At 38.6% G+C, this 25,557-nt stretch overlaps 2 protein-coding genes across 7 annotated transcripts in view; one reads left to right on the top strand and one right to left on the bottom strand.

The window, feature by feature from the left end:
- The window catches only part of arhgef11 (Rho guanine nucleotide exchange factor (GEF) 11), a 33,351-nt gene extending 21,130 nt beyond the window's left edge, over nt 1-12,221 (bottom strand). For 3 of the 6 annotated variants that reach the window (XM_034676632.1, XM_034676635.1, XM_034676634.1), the window contains exons 1-15: nt 10,363-12,219; nt 6,311-6,402; nt 6,102-6,206; nt 4,083-4,132; nt 3,945-4,002; nt 3,666-3,862; nt 3,497-3,568; nt 3,280-3,387; nt 2,964-3,012; nt 2,835-2,872; nt 2,623-2,715; nt 1,065-1,133; nt 855-959; nt 495-593; nt 259-301 (exon numbers count right to left, since the gene is read on the bottom strand). In XM_034676632.1, coding sequence (XP_034532523.1) covers nt 259-301; nt 495-593; nt 855-959; nt 1,065-1,133; nt 2,623-2,715; nt 2,835-2,872; nt 2,964-3,012; nt 3,280-3,387; nt 3,497-3,568; nt 3,666-3,862; nt 3,945-4,002; nt 4,083-4,132; nt 6,102-6,206; nt 6,311-6,402; nt 10,363-10,397 — 1,213 coding nt within the window. In that variant the 5' untranslated portion in view covers nt 10,398-12,219. Of the gene's footprint in view, nt 1-258; nt 302-494; nt 594-854; nt 960-1,064; nt 1,134-2,622; nt 2,716-2,834; nt 2,873-2,963; nt 3,013-3,279; nt 3,388-3,496; nt 3,569-3,665; nt 3,863-3,944; nt 4,003-4,082; nt 4,133-6,101; nt 6,207-6,310; nt 6,403-10,362 lie in introns of all 6 variants that reach the window. The other 3 variants (XM_034676633.1, XM_034676636.1, XR_004629957.1) reach the window with 2 other exon arrangements.
- A 3,003-nt stretch (nt 12,222-15,224) lies between these two features.
- Nucleotides 15,225-24,253, top strand: LOC117807725 (myeloid-associated differentiation marker homolog). The gene is made up of 2 exons (XM_034677115.1): nt 15,225-15,386; nt 18,651-24,253. The coding sequence occupies exon 2, from the start codon at nt 18,786-18,788 to the stop codon at nt 19,635-19,637; it is 852 nt and encodes a 283-aa protein (XP_034533006.1). The 5' UTR covers nt 15,225-15,386; nt 18,651-18,785; the 3' UTR covers nt 19,638-24,253.
- Nucleotides 24,254-25,557: the final 1,304 nt, after the last annotated feature.

Genomic DNA, 25,557 nt, shown 5'->3' with positions numbered 1-25,557 from the left:
AGATGTGGGGAGTAGAGAGTGAGGGGGGACATGCAGTAAATGGTTGCGGCCGGGAGTTGAACCGGCGACCTCTGCGACGAGGACTATAGCTTCTGTATGTGGGGCGCTTAGATTGCTAGGCCACCAGCGCCCTGTGATAGTGTTTTTAAAAGAGGTTTAAGAATTGGCTAATCACAAGAAGCTCTCATACTTCACCTTTATACCTTAAGAACTTAATTTAACATGCGAAAGAACTCCACGAGCTGGAGGATGTCTTACCTATATCTGACAGATACTCCTCTCGCACTTTGATTTTCAGAGGCTGCAAAGAAGAAGAAGGAAACCTGCAGTGTCAGAAGCTGATGCATTGATGTGACAGACACTTTATATCATTGTCTTATAAAAGTTAAAACTTTTTATATTTACTACAATTAATATTTAAAAGAAGTGTAACTGTTAAAGTAAGATTTCGACACATTGATAAATATTAGTATGAATCAACAGACGGGACATACAGCGTCAGGGTCCAGGAAATGGGAGCAGATCTGAGGTGCGAGTGTGCGTGCGTCCTTAGGACTGGAGCCCAGGTAGGCCTCCACCGACAGGTAAAACAGCTACCGTAGACACACGTGATCAAAAAGAGAAATCAAGATAAACACAAAGAAATGTTGAAAATGACTCTTTCTGTTCGGTTAGGTGTAAAGATGCTGACAGTCACAGATCAGGTTATTTGTATTTTCTGTTAAAAGAAGTTCAGTCAATTTGAATTTTTAGGCACTAAAGTCTTCATTCTAAAATCTTGAGGACGAGTGATTGAGACACTTTGTTTCATTTGAATGATTTGATGTTATATTAGTGACGTTATTCAGACTCACCAGAGGGTTGGGGTCTAGAAGCTGGGTGAAAATGTATCTCATGAACACGGTCATGTGTGCCGGTCGGGACTTTAGCAGCTCGATGTCCTGAAACGGACCGTCCATCTGAGAGGAGGAGGAGGAGGAAATACGACAAAGTCTATGAGGGAGCAGCGAAGAGGAAAGAACACAGACACGAGGAAGGAAAGAACAGTCCACAGTCCGTCTCACCTCATTGAATGCATAGCCGTTATCTTCTTCATCCTCCTCCTCGGGGCCGATGATCTGAGTCTTTCCACCCTGAGCAGAGAGACACACATGTATTGATTAGACGAGATGGAAAGCACTAAAAAGAAGAGAGGTTCCAAAAACAGCTGACTGTTCATGCGTGTGATGATGGTGCATGTGGTCGTATCAATAACCTTAACATAGAGAAGGTGAACTCTTGTCAGGCAGATGGTGGGGATTCAAGGAACAGCCATAACAACTCAGTTCAAACTTGGGTGAACATTTTAAGAATTAATAATAAAAAAAAAGATTTAAGAAATATATATTTTGTTTAGTTTGGTTTTTGTTTGCCTTTTTTTTATTGTATTGTCATTATTTGTGACTTTACTGGAATGTTTATAAAAACTAATACACATCAAATCATAAAAAAACACAAAAAATAATAAAACAATTTATTTTGTTTTGTTAAAGTTTGCTTTCTTCATTATTTGTGTCATTACTTGAACATTTGTAAAAACAAATACATTTTTAATAATAAAAATAAAAAAATATTTTGTTTTGTTTTTTATGGTTTACTTCCTTTTTTTTTTTACATATTGCCATTATTTTTTTTACTTGAATGTTTGTAAAAACTAATACAAATAAAATCATACAATAAAAAAATTAAATCAAATAAAATATTTTGTTTCATTTTGTTCATCTTTTTATCGTATTGTCATTATTTGTGCGTCTTTACTTGAATATTTGTAAAAACTAATACATTTCAAATAATACAAAAAAAAATAAAGATAAAAAAAATCAATCTTTTAATGTTTTGCTATCTTTTTTATTGTATTGTCATTATTTTTAAGTCTTTAATTGAATATTTGTCAAAACAAATACATTTCAAGTCGTAAAAAAATAAAATATTTTTGTTTTTTTTTGTTTTTTTTTAATTTATTTTTTATCATATTGTCATTTCTTTTTCTCTATGAGAATATTCCTAAAAACTAATATATTTCAAATCATAATAAAAAATATTTCGTTTTGTTAACGTTGTTTTTTTAATCGTACTGTCATTTTTTGAGTCTTTATTGAATATTTGTAAAAAAAAACAAAAAAAAAACGAATAGATTTAAAATCAGAGTAAAGAAATTTAAAAAAAAAGTTTTTTATTGTATTGTCAATATTTGTGTCTTTTCTTGAATGTTTGTACAACTAATACACTGCATATTATAAAGACAAAAACTAAATATATTTAGTTTTTATTCGTTGTGGTTTGGCTTTTGTTAGCGTAATTTCATTATTTGTGTGTCTTTACTTGAATGTTTGTAAAAAAAATTAGATATTTCAAACCAAATAAAAATAAAAAATAAAAAATATATAAAAGAATGAATTCAAAAAGTTTTCAGATTTACTTCTTCATCACCTTTCTGTTCCACTTTTCGGTTTAAAAGCAACAACATATGCTCCTTTATGTTGTGAGTACAAAACAAGGGGAAGTGATTTTGTGAGTTCTGGATCTCATGTGAGGATCTTCTGACTCTCTTGATGTGAATGCAAATGAGTGCATCAATCTCACCAAATCAGACAGGGTGTGTGTGCCAGAGCTCTGCCGTCTGTGTTGGGGGATCCTGAAGGAGGATGAGGGGGAGGAGTAGGGACTCTCAAAGGCCTAGGGAGGAGGAGGAGGAGGAGGAGGAGGGTGGACGAGGGGTGGGTGGGATGAGTGGGACGATCACAAACGCACACATACAATCTCACAAGTTGCATGAAAAGAGAAATGGGGCCTACCTCCACGTCTCCTTCGCCGGAGTCCATCGATAGTCGACCTGCCGGTGCACAGAGCAGTGTGAGACGACTCATATTATGGAAACACCGTCACACTTTGGGTTAAAACATGTGCTACAAAAAGATACAAACCTTCTCCTGCAAGGACGTAGCTGGTTTTAGATTCTGATCGTGTTCCCTCCTGTGGAAGGGAATTACAGCATCAGTTTATGTCAGATATAAAAGGCGTTACAAAAAGCAACCAACAATTTCAGATGGTTTAAGAACAGTATTGGTCGCAGCCATGACATGAAAATGTGCTTATATACTATTGCTTTTTTTATACAACACAAAAGTGAAAGAGTGATTGGTGTGGAGAGAAATAAAGGTTAAATATTTACAAATCAAAGTCCATCGTTCCCTGCTTCAAACACTTGAAAATGTGTTTATAGTGTCGCATTCTCCTCACCAGATCTTGCTGAATCTTGACTCGGACTTGGTTGGCTCTCCTCTTTGCACTTTCAATCCGCTCCTCCAGAGATGGAGACGGGTTCCTCAACTTCTCCTCCAGCAAGTCCTGAGCATTGGACGTGTGTGTGGTGATTAAAAAAAGAACAAGCTTGTTAAAGTAAATATGCAGAAGGCATGCTGTAAGTGTACACAATTACTGAACGGTTTGTGTGTACCTGCAGTTCAGCTTCTTCCTGTTCCAGCATTTTCCTGAGTATCTGAGTGGCGTGTTTCTGCACTTCTGGGTCCTGAATCCACATCACAAACAATAACATCACAATATATGAGTTTCAGTTTGGAAGTTTAATGTTCAGTTTCTCTGTACCGACTTGTAGTTACATTCACCTGTAGTGGTTTGGGTCCTGTGATTCTTTGGGATTCTCTGCTCAGTCCAGAGGGCAAAGGTGGAGGCGGAGGGGGTGGAGCCTCCCCGCCCAGAGACGTTCTCTGATTGGGTGTGAGGTCAGTGAGGAGGGGCTCCAAGGGCAAGGAAGCAGCTGAAGGGGCTGGTCCTTGTAGAGTCAGGGCTACATATGGTCCAGCTGTGGGAGAATTAAAAACAAATCAAATGAAGCACAGTCACGTGAAACAAAATCAGAAGTACATTTAAAAAATGATACTTACATTTGATGAGCTTCACCACCTCCTGATGGGACATGGAGGACACCAGTGACCCGTTCACCTGAGATACAAACAACATGAACACTCAGAAAAGGTAAGGCAGCTTTCAGATTCAGTGTCTGCGATGGAAATGGTACACACCTTTATGATTCTGTCCCCCTCTTGGACCCCCGCCTTGACTGCAGCACCACCTGTAAACAATGACAGTCACGCAATGAAGTTAATGTACAGGATGAATATATGGTTTCCTTGTTTGCTGTAAAAAGAACTTGAGAAAATGATCTCCAAGATATTATGATTGTTGAAAATAGTTAATGATTTTCACTGATTGGGACTCTAAATTAAAAGAATGAAAAATGCAGTATTTTGATGATGTGATAAAGTGTGGAACCCTGGGAATTGTTGTCTTAATTTTTTCAACAAAAACAACTTGCAATAAAAAATTATTTGACATGAATCCAGAAATTATCACTGAGGATGTAATGTTTTTTTTCAATTGTTAAATTAATTCATTTTCACTTCATGCTACTATAAAGTGTGAGTAAATGTAACAACATTACTCAGCGTAATTGAGCACAGTAACGTAGTAATGTCACAAATCGTAACATCACGTCATAACGTAACATGTCGTAACGTAACATGTTGCAACGTAACATGTTGTAACTTAACATGTAACAGAACAGGCCTTACCGTAACATGTCGTAACTTAACATGTCGTAACTTAACATGTCGCAACATAACCCTTGTAACGTGACATACCTTAATGTAACATGTCGTAACATGTTGTAACTTAACATGTTGTAACATAACTTAACATTCCGTAACATGACTTGTCATAACGTGACATGTCGTAACTTAACATGTTGTAACTTAACATGTAACAGAACATGCCTTACCGTAACATGTCGTGACTTAACATGTCGTAACAACATGTCGTAACTTAACATGTCGCAACATAACCCTTGTAACGTGACATACCTTAATGTAACATGTCATAACATGTTGTAACTTAACATGTTGTAACATAACTTAACATGCCATAACATGACATGTCGTAACTTAACATGTCGCAACATAACCCTTGTAATGTGACATACCTTAACGTAACATGTCGTAACATGTTGTAACTTAACATGTTGTAACATAACTTAACATTCCGTAACATGACTTGTCATAACGTGACATGTCGTAACTTAACATGTCGTAACTTAACATGTCGTAACTTAACATGTCGTAACTTAATATGTCGCAACATAACCCTTGTAACGTGACATACCTTAACGTAACATGTTGTAACTTAACATGTTGTAACTTAACATGTTGTAACATAACGTAACATGTCATAACCTGACATGTCATAACATGACATAACCTGACATGTCATAACATGACATGTCGTAACGTGACATGTCGTAACTTAACATAACGTAACATAACGTAACATGGCGTAACATAACATGGCGTAACGTAACATGGCGTAACATAACATGACGTAACGTAACATGTCATATCATGTTGTAACATATCATGTTGTAACATAACTTGTCGCAACGTAAAATGTTGTAACATTATATGTCTCAATATGTCGTAACACAACATCAGATAATGTAACATAATGCAACATAACACTCAGTGAGGTAACGTCATGTGGGATAAGGTAACATGACCTAACGTAATGTACTGTAATGAAACAATGTAAAAGAGCCTAGCGTAATATGACATAGCATAACGTAAAATAACGTAATGTAACATCCCATAACATAATGTAACATAATGTTACATAACCTAACTTACCATAATCTAATGTATCGTATGTAATAGAAGATTTTGTAATGTAAAAAAACTAAACGCAATGCATTGTAACATTGAGTAATATAATGTAATGTTACATGGCATAGCCGAAGATAACATAATGTAACATAACAAAGCCTGGTGTTTCTTGTTTTATTTTTTTGGGCTTCAACGGTCTTTGATTTAGCTGTATGTGAGCACTGTGTCACGAGATTGTGTAATTTTGATCGTGGTGTCTCAGTTTTCAATCTTAGTGAAAATTGAGTCAAAAATGACATTTAAAGTCAGTTTGTAGGGGCATCTGTGTGTAGAAAAACAGACTAGGCTTTGTGAAAACATCGACACATCTGATATACGTGAGAGTCTCACCTGATCGGACATTCTGTACGAGCTTCACTCTCTCTCCACATACTGTGAAGCCAAAGCCGAGCTGGTCCTTCTGCACCACCACACATCTATGCACAAGACCAGGACCTAGGAGGGGAGAGATGGTTTGTATTAAAGGGGGTTTGTTCGTAAATAAAATTAAGATGCAGGGAAACTGATGCTGAAATGGAAAAATAAACCAACGCAATTACCCGTACTCTCAACAGAGAAGTCGAGCGATGGCTCCCTCTGCTGGGCTGCAGAGGATTTGCGCTCCGAGTCCCCGATGGTGAGACTGCTGAGCCTGAGTTTGAGAGATGAGAGAAGTTGAGCTCCAGCATTAAACAATACTTCAAAAGTGAAAGGAGTAAAAACTTTGAGGGATCGGGAGATAAAAATGAAATACATAAACAAAAAAAGGTAAAATCCTTGAAGCAGAGGAAAAGAAAGAGTGATGGGTCAGGGAAAGGGGAGTTGAGGGGTGTGCATGGATCACAAATCTGATGCTAAAAGGAGCAACAAGAAAGCAGAGGAGAGGAAAACTCACCAAGCAGCAAAGGGGCTGAAAGCGAAGCGTGACAGAAGAGAAGGAAAAGGCAGATAAAAGGGGAAACAGGGGGCAGAGAAAAGAGAGAAAAGAAATTCACAGTGAAGACCGGTCTTGAAGTAAAAAAGGACACAGAAAAAGAGTGATTCCAAGTCATCCCAGCAGGCTTTGTACTCTTTACAGAATGTAAACACTGAAAGCAGCTTTGACCTCACCCTGAAGTACATAGGTACTTCAGGGTGTGTGATGTAAGGTACGTTGTTCTATCGTATCGCATTGTATCACATCACTTTATCATATTGTAACATATCGTACCGTACAGTATTGTACTGTATCCAATTGAATAACATCATACCTTATCATGTCTTTTATATCTTATTGTGTCATACCGTACCATATCATACTGTATTGTATCACATCTGATCGTACCGTATCATACAGTATCACACAGTACAGAGTTGTATCCTATTGTATCGCATCGTAACCTACCACATCAAATAGTGTTGTATCGTGTCATACCATACCGTACCGTACTGTATTGTATCGTATTGTTGTATTGTAACATATCATATCGTGTTGTACCATACTATACCATACTGTATTGTATAATAACGTATTGTATTGTAACATATTGTATCGTGTTGTGCCATACTATACCATACTGTATTGTATCGTATCGTAACGTATTGTATTGTAACATATTGTATCGTGTTGTGCCATACTATACCATACTGTATTGTATCGTAACGTATTGTATTGTAACATATTGTATCGTAATGTATCGTAACACATCATACCGTGTCGTACTGTAACATATCTTATTGTATCGTATTGTATCATGCTGTATCGTAACGTATCATATCGTATTTTATCATATCATGCTGCATCGTACTGTATTGTATCGTATTGTAACGTATCGTAACTTACTGTAACATATCAGTATGTAAAGTAACGTATCATATCGTGTCATACCCTATCATATCGTATTTTATCGTATCATGCTGTACCGTACTGTATTGTAATGTATCATAACGTATCCTAAAATATCGTAATGTATTGTAATGTGTCATATTGTGTTGTACCGTACCATATTGTATTGTATTGTATCATGTTGTACCTTACCATATCTTACCATATTGTATTGTTTTGTATGGTATGTCATGGTATTGTATGGTATTGCACTGTGCCGTGTTGTGCCGTGAAGCGACAGTAGCCCTTGAGGACAAGAAGTTCCTGTGATGCATGATAAGTATGATCCTACATTTGTCAAACTCTTCTATCTGTACGAATTTCTCTGTGCAAAAACAGCTCTTTCCTTCTTTGTCTTCCAACTGATGCATTTCACGCAGCCACCCACTAAATACAGAAACATGTATGTTACTAGTTTGTCTATCCTGTGCACGGTGGCAGCCTCTAGGGAAGAGGACCCGCTCCAATGTGGATATAAAAAGCTCATTCTAAACTTTGACACTCCCTTTCAAAACAACATGGCGAGCAAAATCTGTTTCTGTTTTTCTTTGGGATTGGAAAATGTCCATTGGTCATATTGTGATTAATATTTTGATTGATTGGGCAGTCATAACCTGATGTGACCGACCCATAAACTGTTTCTTCTGTGGAGCTATTTTAAAACTGTGTTCTGATTTGATTTGATATGCATGGTTAATAATCAGTTCATCCAAATCATGCCAGTTCCAGAGTCCCTGTTGTTCACTCCACCTACACTACTACACACCCAGCAGGTATTTACTGCAGCAGTTGTACAATCTGTAGGTGTCATTAACCCGAAACCCTGGCATAAACTCTCACTGCACAGCCATCCTACTTTAACAAGTGGGTGTTTTATTCTTATCAACACACACAGACACAGTGGTAAGCATGTGCACGAGAACACATGCTACAAGAGGTGGAAAAGGTGACGGCAACAGGAACAGGATAGACTCATGATCAAGATAAAGATACATCTAGGAGACAATCACAGAAATAAAGTGCAGGGTGCACGTGGTGAATGTGGAGATGGAAGATGAGCAGAACATTGAGTTTTAGAAATAGGAGAGTCAGACAGCAGGTGGAGTCACAACAAGAGAATGAAGCAAGAACAGGACAGCTTGTGTTTTTTTAATCTTCTTGGTATCTGGTAGTCTATCTCTGCAAGGATGGTACTCAAGTCGGTGTTCAAAAACAGACACAAGTCTGTAGTGGAATTCACCGCATGGGATCAAAGGGAATTCCCGAAAACCAGTCTGTGAACATGGTTTGTCGCAGAAATCAGAGAGGAAATCATATCTTGCACTGCACAATTAACTTCATTGTCTTTTCTGAGTACTTCCAGACATCACTTTTTTTAACTGACACGTCCCAGGTGTTGCAGACAGTTCTGTATTGTTGTGCTTTTGCTTTCGGTGGAACAATATGTTCCTAGAGAGAGTTGAAATCTGGCTTGGTGTGTGTACTAAAGCTGAAGCCATGGCCGGAGAAGTCAAACGTTTATATCATTATTTAGGCAAAAACAAAAAGCACTTGGTCACACATGTAACACTGTATGAGTTCCAAGTTATGTTGCCAGGTGAGCAAGTAACAGCTTGACAGCAAACTTTCTTTTGAAGCACACATCAACACACTACTCACTAAAGGTCAAATCCCGTATTGGTTTTCTTTATCGCAACAAATCCTCCTTCACACACTCTGCTAAACAGCTTCTGGTTCAGATGACAGTCCTCCCAATTCTTGATTAAGGTGACATAGTCTACAGGTCTGCTTCCAACACTCTCCTTCACAGACTGTATGTCATTTACCACGCTGCTATCCATTGAGTCACTGGAGCCCCATTCACCACTCACCACTGTCACCTGTACTCTCAGCTGAACTGGCCTTCACTCCACTCTCGCAGACAAACACACTGGTTTCTATTCATTTACAAATCTCTCACGGGTAAAACCCTGTTATATCTACAGTCACTAATCAATCTTCACAGCACAAACCTTAGCCTGCGCTCAAGTAGCTTCATTAAACTCATCACACCCAAAGCCCAGACCTCCTTTGGTCGCACCTCCTTCCAGTTTTCCGCTGCAAATGACTGGAATCACCTGCAACAACCCCTAAAGCTGACCTCTCTCATTCCACTCGCCACTTTCAAAAACTCAATACACCCCATAACTCAACATCACTGCACTTGCTTTTAAATTGCTTTTAAGTTGTTCACTCCTGTCATAGTTTTGTATTGTATTGTTCTGTCTCTAGGTTTCTCTGTATGTCCTCTCTGTTTTTTGTTTTGTCTTTTATTTATTGTCATGCCACCTGTGTTGCCTTTTCGCCCAGGTCGTTATTGTAAATGAGAATTGGTTCTCAATTAACTCAACTGGTAAAATAAAGGTTAAATAAACAAAATGCTACTCGAATAATAGGGTCAATGGCGAGTACCCGAGTACTTGAGGATTCATACCAATCCCTAATAGAATCTATAGTGAAGTTCTTGCAATGTTGCAATGCCAACCCTAGCACCTTTTTTTAAAGTTGAAATTCTTTTGGCTTCTACAGTTGTCATACAAACAGTGTTTTTACTCTGTGGTTTCTTCTTCCAAAGCCTTGTTTTACCTCCTCTCAGTAAACAGCTGGTCTGACAAGTCCATCCAGTGACATGTTGATATGCTGATCTGGGAGCACAACATATTTGAGCTAGGTGTTGAGAAACGGTGTGTTTGTAAGCAGGGTTCATACCTGTCCAGTGTAGAGGTGGGCTGGCGGAGACTCATGTCTGCGGCCTTGCGACACTCCTCTGCTTCCTGGTGCGGGATCAACACTGTCACTGCGCCTCTTTTATCATCATCCCCATCACTGTCATCATCATCTTCATCTCGTCCTCTTCGGTATTTCAGTCCACACAATGAGGATCTCTGTTGTGCTTTGATCAGATCTCTGAGCTACTTTGAAGGTGGTTCAGGTGGGACACGGTGCTCCTCATGTTCCCATTTGAAAGAAAGTGCGGCTAAAAACTAAAACTCAAGCCCCCCCTTTAGTGTATCTTCTCACTTGGTTGCAGTAGTGGTTTAAATATAAATACTACCACTGAGACTGTTAGTGGCTTAGTGTAGTAGTGGTAGTAGGAAATGGATACAGGATAGTCTGCTTCCTCAAAGGTCATCAATCATAAATGAAGGGCTGATATGTGTAGCTGTGCAGCAGGAGGTCAAAGAGTCCCACGCATTTTAGTGTCAGCTAATTTTCTCGAGTGCAATTCAAAGTAACTGACTCAACATGTGCAACTGATGTTAGAATAACATTATAATGAATACTTAGTGACAGCTTGCACTTAAATAACTCACCGCAAAGCACACATGGACAGATTTGTTTACATGTGTGGGGTTAGGCGGCTATGCCAATTTAAATAATCCCATACAAGCTTCTTTAATGACGTTTGTTTCTGCCAAACGCTTGCATAGATAACATAGTTTGCAAGTGTTTGTAAAAGCGTTATTGCATGTGCAATTCTATGTGGTTTATTAAGTTGAATTGCTGCATTACTACACAAAATACCACAGTTTGATAACCTCAAACTGCTTCTAAGCCAAATTTTAAATGCAGATTTCAATGCTCACACTGTATCGTTTGATTATATTGTAACTTTATTTTACAGGACAGCTTTTCTGGATTTTTGTATTAAACTTATATTTTCATATCTTGATTTTTGTGTCTTGTTTTTCTTTGCTTTAGTTGAATCTTTCAGTCTACTTTAAGATGAACTTTGAGACTTTATTCAGGTAAAGTGCAACATCAAAACATCTTATTTATACTATTATTATTGTAAAAAATAATAAAAACACAGCCACACCAGACGCTTATGTAGGGTTAGGCTTGCTAGCTAGAGGGCTAATTAGCAGATTACCCGGCGTTAGCTTCGTCTGAGCCTTTAAAACTAAATTATTACAAATAATGTTTGAAGACATTAAGAGAGTGCTTTTAAATGTGTTGTTGTAATGTGAATTATAAGTCGACTTTGTTATGATAACAACCATCTGAGTCGACCTGCTACATCGAGCTAGCGTTAGCTCCCTACCCAAGGCCCATTTCCAAGCCGCGGCATTGCGTAGGTGCTGAGGCCGACAGAATGCAGCGTGGGTACGGCTTTCAGCTGCACCAACGAGTCGGTCCTTTAGGAGGTAGCTAGCTGACTAACTAGCTAGGGATAAAAGGTGAAAGGCCAGCATGCGAGCATCTCTGCATGCGAATAGGTGGATCTTCAAGTTGTACATATAAATTCCAACTAGTTATAATCCAGTTTTGGTGCAAAATAAAACACTAACGCTGCATGTTAGCCAGCTAGCTGAAAGGCAGGACGATTCCAGTGCAGCTCCACCTCAAGTATTTTTTTCCCTGAAACAAGTCACAGTGATGTAATCCAGGTTTTCTTCTGTCCCTTTCGAGGCATGCTAGAGTATCCAAATGTAAATCCAGATCGTTGCATGTGTTTATTCCCGTTTTGATACTGAGTTCTTGAAATATAGATCCTTGATGTGTTGTTATCCTGCTGTCCTGACTGGCTGCTGATCCACCACAATGTTCTCAGTAAACAGAGCACAGCAGCAGCGCCCTGGTTTGGTTGGACTGTGGTACTGCAGGTCATCTCTACCACTGCAGTCTTGTTGCTGATGATAATAACAATCATGAATGTGCAGAAGACCTGAGGGGACTTCTTCTTTTTTATCACTTAAGAAATATTGCCAAACTCAGACCTTTTGTGTCCACAGCTGAGCTGGAAATGATTATACATGCTTTTGTGTCACCTCACTTGGATTATTGTAATTCTCTCTTTACATGTCTTAGCAATGCATCCCTGAACTACGGTGGCCCGGAAGTGCAAATCACAACAGCATATCAGAAAACACAACGACAAATCAGAAAACACTACAGCATTTCAGAAAACACTATGGCAAATCAGAAAACACAAGGACAAATCAGAAGACACAACCACAAAGTAAAAAACACAACGACAAATCAGAAAACACAACGACAAATCAGAAAACACTACGGCATTTCAGAAAACACTACGACAAATCAGAAAACACTACGGCATTTCAGAAAACACTACGGCATTTCAGAAAACACTATGGCATTTCAGAAAACACAACAACAAATCAGAAAACACTACGGCATTTCAGAAAACACTACGGCATTTCAGAAAACACTATGGCATTTCAGAAAACACAACAACAAATCAGAAAACACTACAGCGTTTCAGAAAACACAACGACAAATCAGAAAACACAACCACAAATCAGAAAACACAACCACAAACAATCATAACAATCATGAATGTGCGGAAGACCTGAGGGGACTTCTTATTTTTATAACTAAAGAAATATTGCCAAACTCAGACCTTTTGTGTCCACAGCTGAGCTGGAAATGATTATACATGCTTTTGTGTCACCTCACTTGGATTATTGTCAGAATCAGAATCAGCTTTATTGGCTAGGTATGCTTGAACACACAAGGAATTTGACTTTTGGTTCAAGATGGTTTATAAAGCACTGAATGGTTTAGGCCCAAAATACATTGCTGATCTGCTGCTACTTTATGAACCATCTCGACCTCTGAGGTCATCAGGTACTGGTCTGCTCTCAGTCCGAAGAGTCAGAACGAAACATGGTGAAGCAGCGTTTAGTCATTATGCACCACATATCTGGAACACACTCCCTGAAAGCTGTAGGTCCGCTCCAACTCTCACCTCTTTTAAATCAAAGACTAAGACTTTTTTATTTGCCACTGCCTTTCTATCTTAGCTCGTTTTAACTCGCTTTAAATTAAAAAATTAATGTAATTTTTAATATATTTCTAATTTTCCTTTTCTTTTCTGTTTAATTATATTTGTCATTTTAATTGTGTTCTTTTATGCCTGTCTGAATGTCTCCAATGCTTTTAATGTTTTAATGTAAAGCACATTGAGTTGCCCTCGTGTATGAAATGCGCTATACAAATAAAGCTGCCTTGCCTTGCCTTGCCTTTGGTAAACTGTGCTCTCTATGTACAAGGCATAAGAATAAGACATACAAATAAAAAATAAATAATAATAACAATAACATCAGCTATAAAACACAAAAGAACAACAAATACACATGACTAATATGTACAGGCTAAAATAATATGATAAAAAGTGCAGTGGTGAGTTGCAGAGGTAGTTTTTACATTTAAAAAATAGTAGGTAAATAATAAAATAAATAGAAATATAGAATTCTGCTTGGAGAATTGTTGCATTGTATATTTACATGTATATTTACAGAGAGTATTGATCCAACAGGTATGACACTGTTATGGTTTAGTGTTCATCAGAGTGACAGCCTGAGGGAAGAAATAGCTCTTATGGCGGGTTGTTTTGGCGCACAGTGATCTGTAGCACCTGCCAGAGGGGAGGAGTTTGAAGAACTTGTGTCCAGGGTGTGAGGGGTCAGCGGTGATACTACCTGCCCATTTCCTGGCCCTGGACCGGTACAAGTCCGGTCCTGGGCTTAGCAATGCATCCCTGAACCGCCTTCAAAGGGTCCAAAATGCTGCTGCTAAACTGTTGACCAAATCATCCAGGAGATCTCATGTTACACCGATCCTCATTTCTTTGCACCGGCTTCCAGTTATATGTAGGATCTAGTTTAAAATTCTTGCTGTTGTGTACAGAGCGCTCAATGGTCAGGCTCCAGTCTACATTAGGGGGCTGCTGAAGCCTTATAACTCCAGCAGGACTCTGATCAGGATTTATTGGTTGTACCCATAGACTGTAAATAATATAGTATATCTATTGTTGTTGTATTAAAGCACCTTGTGACCTCTGTTCTTGAGAGGTGCACTATGAATAAATCTTACTTACTTACTTACTTACTTACATGCATCCACCCATTTTGTGTACTCCATTTTTGTGTTCCAAATTGCCAGAAAACTACTTTGTTACTATTTTTTACTTTTTTCTGGAGATAACGAGAATTACTCTGTTCAAATGGGAAAACCAGCTCTGTTATCGTGATAAAAGTCGAGCAAGATTCAAGATTCAAGAAAAAGTGAAAATGTTGAGCCTGAGGATCTTATCTTAGTTCTTGTAAATAAACAGGGATAATAGGGGGTGCGGTTTTTTTTAATTTATTTTACATTTGTGAAAATGGAATTTACCATATAGTATCATTACATTTAAAATAAATTCTGACTTTCATATTTGAAATACATTATAACAGCCTTACAATCAATAATAAGATTATATGTAGTTTTGCACATCAAATATCCTTTCATTTGGGACCAGAGACTACTGGAATATGTACAATTAACCAAAAAACAGGGGCTGCAGTGATTCTGTTTAATCATTACAAAAAGTACAATTCTGATTAATATATAAGAATTTGGATGGAAGTAATTTAGATGGATAAATGTGCAAAACTTTGATATCTGATAGTATGTTTCCCACAGTGACAGGGCCGTGACACAGGCGCACGGGTAAGCTATGTGTGATGTTTTTGTACTGACGCAATTTGATCCACTTGAGAAGAGGAATTGCGCTGACCTTCCTGCAGTAGGGTGCCTCTCTTCCTGAGGCCTGGAGATGGTTTCAACACATCACCAAATATGGCCGCTGCGGGGCGTGGGACCTGTGGTTTGCTGTGAGTGTTGGTGGAGGAGAGCAGTGGATGCACCGCCAAGTGCGCACGGGGGAATCCAGGAACCTTACGCTTTGAAGAAAACATGCAAGACTACTCCGGGCACAGAGACAGGTAAGATCTATCATTAGGTATCTGCTTTTCCCCTAGAGAGCTGAAGTTAGCAGTCAAGGTTTATCGTGGTATTGTCTATTTTTAGAAGAAAGGGGTGATTAAGTCCAAGCTATCTGCGCGGTATGTCCGCTATTCGAACCGAAAAACCTCATCATCGCTGTTCTTATACCCAGATTAATGTTCCTTATGTACAGACTATATCCTTTAAAGTTAAACCATCTACTTTTGTTGCACATTGACTCTGCTGTGTGCGTTTTAATGTTTCAAAGCACAGATATTTGAGGTGTGTAAAAAATATTTATGGTGCGTAAAAGACAGTTTCAGTGTTTGTATCCTTTTCCTTCACGCTTAAAAGCCTTTAACTATGACTTTACAGCAATGCAATGTGTAATGTGAAGAGCAGGGGCAGCCAGGTTTGTTGATATTAAGAACCCACTCTGAGGCATGCTTGGTATGTACATTGTCAAACTAAGAGAAGCAAACCAAAGTCTGGTTTCCTGTTCCTCCTGGTTTAAGACCACATACACACATCAGAGAAACATCACTTTCAGTACTCTTCAGCAGGTGTTTTCTGGACTTCATTTATCACCTTGGTTGTAAAACTATCTGTGTTCAGCTCTTGAGTGACCCAGCAGTTGGTACTTTGGTCATTATTGTGGTGATGTTAATTGTTGATGATGATAATGGAAGGTCTTTAATGGTTTGATTGCCTCATTGTAGATGTTCCTTATTTAAAAAATAAATAAATAAATAAAAATCCTTATTTACTTTTGTGCATTGCCTTTACACTGCTTGGCAGTACCTGTACCCAAATTGACTTGAAGCACCTTGTTACTCGTACTGATCTTGTTTCCTCTTGTCTAGATCTTTGCTTGTGTTGTTCTTTTTCTCGTATATACGTCGCCTTGGATAAAAGCGTCTGCTAAATGACATTGTGACATTGTAACTATTCGTCAAAGCATGCCTAATATGATTAAACTGACCGATTTTGTCAGAAACTTTCTTGCTTTCTTCATCTCTCTTTCTGCTATCATCACCTAATAGCTTTAAAAATCCTAACTCAATGGCTCGATTCCAAATGTGATTAAAAAACCCTGTGTTGTCTGCTTTGTGTTCCTGCCTCTTCAGACCTGCTTCCCGTTAGTGGGTCTCATTACAGAGAGCAGGAAGTGTGGTATTTTAGTTATCGATTAATGAAGTTTGCAATTTTCATGGTTGCATTAGAATATATATTTTACTTATTGCTTTATATAATAGTACCATGTATTCAACATATATGCCTACACACACACATCTAGATACAGGCATACATGTGTGTGCACACACATATTCTCACACACCCCACGCTCAAAAACAGTCTTCCGCTTCCTGTGAACCTCCCCTGCACGGGCCTCAGCTTGGAGCAGGAAGTGTGGTATTGTAGTTAACGACTAATGAAGTTTGCAATTTTCAAGGTTGCATTAGCAGATTACATTAACAATGGGTCTCATTTACCAGCCGTTCCTAGGAATACACTTCTTCTTAAAATCCACTTATGCAGTTTTATAAGAAGATTATTATATTCACTACAGTTTTCTTACCTGGCATTGGTGCTTAGGGAACAACAAAATCTACAAGCAGCAGGTTCACCCACAAACAGGGGCTTTAACGCCAGGACACAATGACTGGTTGTGGTGCTTTCCCTCATTTTGAATCTGTATCATACTAAACAAGATACTTGAGATTAGGGCTGGGCGATAATTCGCTAACGGATATAATTTTTCTTAATATAAATATAACAAGTGTGCGATCAAAGTTCAATATATTTACACCTGTAATTACACCCCCAACCACTGGAAAGGGAGGGGGCGCTAATGTGCCTTAAACGCTAGTTGCCACCCAACATTTACAGAAGAAGAAGACAGCATTTAGCAGCCAATCATGTTGCAGGATAAGAGGTAGGCGGGGCTTAAAGAAGTTTCAAGCGGAATGTAAACAGCTGAAACGGGCGGCAGCGACACTGAAGAAAACAAAACCTACCAGCTCAAAGCAGCGTCGTTAGTCTGACACAGCGCTGACTCTGTGTTAACTATTAACGCCATTAAATACACTTTCAGGATGTGGGTAAATAAATCTGATTATGCAAAGTATCTCAACATGAGAAAAATAAGAATCTACCAACTAAAACTTCACATCTCATCGTACACAAAAGACCTGCTTCCTGTTAGCACCGTCAGAAATGAGGGATTCAAGAAGCTTAAAATATAAAGCTAAGTACATCTGAAAGGGGAAGTTTAGAGGTGTGTCTTTCCTTGATTGTTAATCTTGTGTACTTTTAAAAAATATATATAGATAACACTATCACAAAGTGGACACAAGAGGACACCAAGATTAGCATGTTTGAACCCTGGAGTGAGACATTTGATTTGATTTGATCGTGTTTAATTGAACATGTAAAAGAAACCAAAAAGACACAAAAAATAACGTTATTTAAAATGCAAATAAATAAATAATAATAATCATAATAATACTAATACATTGTATCCTCACTAATATGAATTGTATTCACATACCCGAAAAGGAGTGGGAAGTAAAACTTATTAAATCCCACCCCTTCTCCATTCATAATTCATTAATAATGGCCAATTAATAATAAAAAAAATTATATATATTTGTGTATATATATATATTTTACTTATTGCTTTATATAATAGCACCATGTATTTAACATATATGCCTACACACACATGTAGATACGTTCATACATGTGTGCACACACACGTATTCTCACACACCCATACATGTACTGTACATAGACATCACTCACTCCCTGCTCTCAACAGACTTTTTAGTTTCTCCACCCTAAAAACAATCTTCTGCTTCCTGTGCACCTCCCCCGCACGGGCCTCAGCTTGAACTTAGGTTCCTCAAACATTCCACAGTCATTTCACAACTTTATTTTGAGCCCAGACATGTTAGTAAGGGTAGAACTAATCATTGTTTATGACATAAGAAGCCTTGCAGTTGCAGTTTTCCACTTTTCCTTTACAGTGTTTCATCGTTTACCCAATTCTTGAGACTTCAGACGTCTCGACAAAGAAGCTTGCTTGTAACATTTAAAATTGTGACACAGGTATAGAATGGTTTTGATGTTGAAGAGAAGTTAAAAGAAACAAAAGCAACAGAGCTTGTCTCCGGTGTGTTCCGACTTAAAGGTTACATCATGAAGTTTCAGACCACAAAATGAAAACATTTGTCTGATTACACTCTTTTTTCTTTCTCCAGAGTATGTGACAGACATCAACAGAGGGTGTAACAAACGGCCAGAACAACATCCCACGTTCAGTATCAAAGACGTTTATTGACCTGGCTGGACTAAAGAAAAAACGTCCATCTCTTCCCTGAGTTTGACATCCTACCATGCCTCCAGCCACGTGTCCCACCCCCCAGCTGCTGTGGGTGCGTATTGCAGCCCTTCTGTTCACCTGCGTGGCCTTCAGTGTTGCAGCACATGGAGCCTATCTACCCCACGGGGGCATGGCTGACTGGTGCATCTTCTGCTGGGCGTTCAGCTTTGCCTGCACCCTGCTGGTCCTCCTGGTGGAGCAGTTCAGCCTCCAAGCCCAAGCCCTGGTGTCCTGGTCCAACTTCCCCATCACAGTCGCCTGCTACGCCGCCCTCCTCTGCCTCTCTGCCTCTGTCATCTTCCCGGTCTTTTACCTCAAGGATATGTTGTTCTATAACAGCATTCGTGATTATCGCATCACCTCCACTGTCTTCTCTTGCCTGGCGGCGGTAGCCTACATGGCGGAGCTTACCCTGACCAAAGCCAGGCCAGGAGAGATTTCAGGTTACATGGCCACAGCTCCAGGTCTGTTGAAGGTGTGCCAGACCTTCGTGGCCTGCATAATCTTCATCCTGGTGAGCAACCCTGTCTCATACGACTCCAACCCAGCACTTCAATGGTGCATGGCCGTGTACTGCATCTGTTTCATCATCTCCATGGCTATAGTGGTGATGTGTGTGGGCGAGTGCACCGGCCGCCTACCAGTACCATTTTCCAAGTTCTTGTCAGCCTACGGACTCCTGGCGGTTCTGATGTACTTTACTGCTACCATCATCTGGCCCATTTTCCAGTTTGACAGACGGTACCAAGGTAGAGGCCATGCGTCGTCAAAACAGATCGCTGTGGCGGTGCTAACTGCCCTCAACTTCCTGCTGTACCTCGCTGACCTAGCGTACTCTGCCAGGCTGGTGTTTGTCAGTGGCTGAGAGTGAAAAAGATGAAGATGCACTGAATGGGGAAGAACAGAGAGAGCTTGGATGGCTTTGTTTCAAAGTGTAGCTGATGTTGAATGTCTTTAATTGCGGTCTAACTGAGCATATTTAAAGAGCAGCCATTTGAATCTGATGTCATGCTAAGGGTTGCTAAATTCGTCAAAATGTCATACTGCTGTGTTCCATGTTTATATATACAACTTATCAGCCACTGAAAGGACAAAAGATAATGAAAGTTCACAACACCGCTTATTTCTTTGCATCACTGTTTAAGTCACATCCTGCGATTGGGTGAACCAAATATATCCCTGGCTAGCAGAAATTATAGCTAGCTAACATTAGCATTCGATGGTGTAATACAATACAATAAGGGAACCTGAATTCCAGACTTACAGTTAGCTAAGATTTTACGTATGGATACTTATTGGCAAGCCTACTTTTTAGCAGTGGTGTATAAAGTACTTGAAAGCCTTTAGGGGTGCAACGGATCAAAAAACTCACGGTTCCGATTGTATCATGGTTTTGAGTCATGGATCGGATCACTTTTCGGATTAGGAAGAAAAAAAGAAAAAAAGAAAGAAGACAAGTCATATATAAAATGGTCCTCTATTCCTTTTGTAAAACACTTGTAAACTTTTGCCCTTTAAATAAAAACAGCATTCAACTCAAAATTTACTGCATGTGGAAAGCCCCCTATATGTGGGCCCAGTCCTGCCTCATTCATTGCATTTCATGGCATGGCAAGTGAAGGAGCAGAGGAACTTCAAAACTTTCACTCCATTCTTCTTTCAATCGTTGATTTTCACCGTCCACTTTTATTTGAGCTGCAAACTTGGAACACACCGTTTTCGTGCATTCTAGGGTCCTACAGCTGGCAAAGTGCCAATATGCGAACTGCTCCATAAACGAAAGTGAAAGTTAAAAATTGCACTTGCAGCATTGGACTCTAAGTGACCCAGTAAAAGCCTGTCTGCGTATCGTTGACATGGAGACAAGTCTCGGTAAACGAGCGGTGACCCGACCAAAACACAGAGTGAAGGGATAACAGTTCGGGGGCCACAAATACGCGGCTGGATGCGGCCTGTGGGTCGCCTATTGTGGGCCTCTGATCTAGTGGGTGCAAGACGGAATTTTTATAACGTGGCTCAAGCACATTCAGCATTCACTATATTTCACAGGGAAACCAAATTGCTCCCATACATGTGACATAAAAGATGCAGGAGGGTTTCCAAGTTCCTCTGCCCCTTCACTTGCCATGACTACCGCTGCGCTTGACGAGTGAGTGTGGATTGAACATGCACATTTCATCAACCAATCCGCGGACCAATCCGTGCCGAACCGTGGAGAACAATCTGTACGGATCACGGATCAACGATGATCCGTTGCACCACTAAAAGCCATACTTGAGTAAAAGTAAAGATATCTTACTTGAAATCTACTCAGGTAAAAGTGAAAGTCACTCATTAAAAAAAACACTTGAGTAAAAGTCTTAAAGTAGCCCAAATTAAATGTACTAAGTATCAAAAGTGAAAATACAAAGAAACAAAACAGCTAGAAATAGTTGTTTGTCTCTTTGACGGTGAGTTTTGGAACGCCCATTATTTCGCTGTTTTTCGGCAAACACAGGAGGCGTTTCATCCTGTAGGATGAATCTTTCATCCCCAAAAAACGGAAAGGTTTTTCAGATATAGCCACGGGTGTCCGTCTTCTCCTGAAGCACAACTAGCAGGTGGTGGTGTGGCGGTGTCTCCATAATCGCCAGTGGACGAGGCTGCTCCCATCATGCTGTTGAGACGGACGAATATTCACAGGCTGTGTGTAATCCATACATCATGAGACAATCATATTCACATTTTATTTTGTAGCATGTAACGACGGTGACAATATAAACGTAGCGGAGTAAAAGTAAAAGTGAAAGTTGCAAAAAATATAGAAACTCAAGTAAAGTATAGATACTCCCAAAACCTACTTAAGTACTGTAACAAAGTACTTTTACTTTGTTCCTTTACACCACTGCTTTTTAGCTTAGCCTCCTAGCTAGCAGGTAGACAAGCTAACCCTACTCAAGTAAGAAACAAGTTAAACTTTCAAACATCAGCGTTAGCTAGGAAGTGGTTGAATTCTACTGTCAGCTCCTGTATTTGAGGTAACAAATAAGAATAATTGTCCAGATTTTCACAATCTTGTTGTCTTTTCGGTTGCTGATCACTTTGGAAGAAGTGAAAATATATCTTAAACTCCCTATTCTTATACAAAGAAAGTAGCACCAGTAACACAGTAGCACAAAACCAAAACAGCCTTTAAGCTTCCAGTCCTGAAGTTGATGTCAGAGGAAAATTAGAATATGGTGAACCAACCCCAAGCCAAACCCCTCCCTCAACAGGGATTGTCTGGTCATAGCTTTAGCATCCGGCTTGGCAAACGGAAGGCTACGTCAGGCTTAATATGTGTTCACTTGTCAAAGCAGTGTGTGCATTATACTCTGTTCAAAGATGTTGGAGGCTTGGTTTTTTTATTTTTATTTACCCTCCAGAAAAAGGTGCTAAGATTTGAGGATTGGATGGAACAGTGTGTTTATCTGCTCTAATGCTAGGGTTGCTAGTTTAGTAGTTACATTTTACAAACACTGGTTCCAAAACCAAATGTCACATTTATTGATTAGAGTTAAAGCTGCTGTTGGTAGTCGTGATATGAACATCAGTTCGAAGAGAGATTTCGAATATCAACACTACCCCTCCTCTCTCTGCTCCCGTAACCCCGCCCACAAAAGATCATTGTGTGCATTCCATGAGGAAGTAGTGGCTTCCCAGCTCTAATCAGGGAGACGTAGTGGGGCCGCCACTCGACCAATCAGGACGGAGGATTTGAGATTAGCTCTGATTGGTCCGTCAAAATGGGAACGAGGGGAATAATAAAATTGCTTGATACAAAGGCATTGGAAAACACAGAGATTTCGCGATAGTCTCAAATTACTTCACTTACCGATGAGTACCGATGGGTATTATGACCTTTTCTCCAAACCCAGCAGAAAAAAAGTAAAGTTTTTTACACCAGTCCTACCAACAGCAGCTTTAACTACGTTATGTGTCATGTAACAGTGTTATTTAGTAAAAGCTATATTCATGATTCACACATTTTTTGCATTATTATTTTTTAGCCAAATGGAAGTTAGCCTTGGATGAACAGAAGCTTTCCCACAGAAGGAGAAGTTTAAACTCCAGCAGCTTCTGGTAGAGTTGTTCAGGATAACAATATTTCCGCCACATATATTCTTACTGAAAGCATTTTGCTGCATTAAAAGTAAACATATTGCTTAACAGCTTCATAGTGTTATGTTAGAACAAATTACAGTCGGGTCCTGCAATTTCCTTATCTGCTTAGTCGTAACAGCAGGACAGTGTCTCTATAGTGTTGTACAAACACTGTCACTTTATTTTCATGCCTTCTGGATCAGTCATTAGCCTGTAAGACTGCTTGTTTTCTTTTCCAGGGACGTGTAGCATTAGCCCAATTTTCAACACATAACAATATTAAGCATTAAGGACATATTTAATACCTTAAATAGGTTTTTCTTTGAAAACAAGCCACCTAAGCACTTTGAAAATTCAGTCAGTTTGCATTTCAATCGGACTCTTGAGGCAAAGATTAGCTTCATTAGCAAGCTAGCTACATCACCGCCAATAAATTCTGCCACCAACATTTGACATTTCGGATAGAAATGTTGATTACACTCTCTAAGGATATGAAGCCAGCTTTGTGAATATTAATTTATGGAATATTGGCAAGAGTTTGAGATGATAAATACACCATGTAATTCTTGTAAACTGCTTTGTGGACGAGGCTCGAACAATAAGCTTAAGAAGGCTTTCAAACTATAACCAATAGGATCAGGATTTAGGTTAAATGGTTGATTTTTAAAATGTTTGTATGAGAAATTCTATTAATTAGAAAAACTCACGTTTGTTTATGCCCAAATATCTGCAATTCCAGTGCTTATCTTCTAATGTGAACTCAGCTGTGCTAAATGTGCTTCACAACAGGCAGGGTTTTTATAACAATGTGAGGAATAACAAAGTCAGATTGTTAAGCTTTTAATCCAATAAAGTCAACACACTGGAAAAGCAAATGAGTAGTTATATGAGAAAAATTATGAGTGAATTTGTAAAAACAGATAACTCAGTTTTTATACATTTAAAAAAAAAAAGATACCTCTAATTTGTAATGTCATTTTTACTTACTCAAAGCCATCCAACTTCAGTTGATTGATAGTACCTAAAGCTAGTAATAGAAAAAATCTGTTTTTTAAACAATTTGAAAAATAAAAAAATATCTGTTATTTTTTTTTGCAAATGAACGCTTCAAATGTTTTTAATATCTGAGGCACACAGGCACTCTTGTTGTTGATAGGATGGTTTCTTGGACTAAACTTGGGCACTGTAATTACACCCTTACAGAAACATGTGTTAGTACACTTCTTACTAACTTACAGCATGTCATTTATGTTTTGGGAGACAATGCTTAAGGCATCCATTTTTCTTGTTACCAGAGTATCAGTGTTGTAACATGTGAAAGAATGTAGTGTTCAATAAAGTTTTCAGTTAAAAAATGTATTTTATTCTAAATATTGTGATCAAAGGTGGTCTGTTTTGTCATGGTGATAACAGTTAGTGTCAGGGCTTTCATTATACTGTTCTAAGAAAAGTTGGGGATGTTAAAATAACTTAAAACTATTTTCTTCAAGTGTGCCATATGCTCTCACATTTTAAAGTATGAGTTAAATTTGAGTAAACTTGAAATAATGGTGTCATAGTACAGCTGCAAGAGGATCCAATTCAATTATTACACAGGGAACATGTTTGACCACTAGAGGGCAATCTTTAGACGAATACATATCCTGAACTTGGAGGAGGATAACACAAAACAGACACCATGGGGTAATCACCAAGGATGAGGTCATCCTAGACGGGGATGAAGTAATCTCTCAGATTTAGATGGACAGGGAAGTTTTAATGTGACTCTATTAGTTCCAGATTCAACAGAGTTGGATTTATAATTTTTTTTATGAGATTTGGTTTGCAAAGATAAGAATCTGAGTGATCTGATATAGAAGTGTTGCAATCGCTGTCATGTCATCAATAACAAATATTGGAATGGAAATCTGATATGATGATTATAGGGGCAACAAGTTCCATGAGGAAGACAAACGTAAGACAATAGACAAGACTAATACACCGATTCAATGTTACAAACTGTAAGTCTAGATGCATTCAATCAATCAATCTTTATTTGTATAGCGCAAAATCACAACAAATGTGATCTCAAGACGCTTTTACAAAAACCCAATATCAAGACAGGATAAGATCCAGTCCCATCTTTCTTTTAAGAAGTAGAAACCTAGGGCAGAACCCAATTCATGTTATATGTGCATTAGTTCTTCAAAATCAGCAGAGATGATTAATAGTAGAAACAGTAATGGTAGTAGTAATGGTAGTAGTAGTAGTAGCAGCTGTAGTAGTAGTAGTAGTAGTAATGGTAGCAGTAGTAGTCATAGCAGTAATTGTATTAGTAATAGTAGTAGTTGTAATAGTAGTAGTAGTATTATTATTAGTAGTAGTATCAGTAGTAATAGTAGTAGTAATATTATTAGTAGTACTAATTGTAGTAATAGTAGTTTTAGTGGTATTGGTATTAGTAGTAGTATACATAGTAATGGTGATAATACTAGTAGTAGTTGTAGCAGTAGTACTAGTGGTAATGGTAGTAGTAGTAATGGTAGAAGTAACAGTGGTAGTATTAGTAGTAAAAGTAGCAGTATTAGTAGTGTTAGTAGTAATGGTAGTAGTAATAGTAGTAGTAGTATTATTAATGGTAGTAGTAGTAGTAATAGTAGTATTAGAAGTAGTAATCGTAGTAG

The sequence above is a fragment of the Notolabrus celidotus genome, chromosome 23 (genome assembly GCF_009762535.1).
Source record: "Notolabrus celidotus isolate fNotCel1 chromosome 23, fNotCel1.pri, whole genome shotgun sequence".
In the NCBI taxonomy this organism is placed as follows: Eukaryota; Metazoa; Chordata; class Actinopteri; order Labriformes; family Labridae; genus Notolabrus; species Notolabrus celidotus.
Note: the sequence above shows the minus strand (reverse complement) of the source record. Positions and strands in the feature narration are given on the sequence as shown.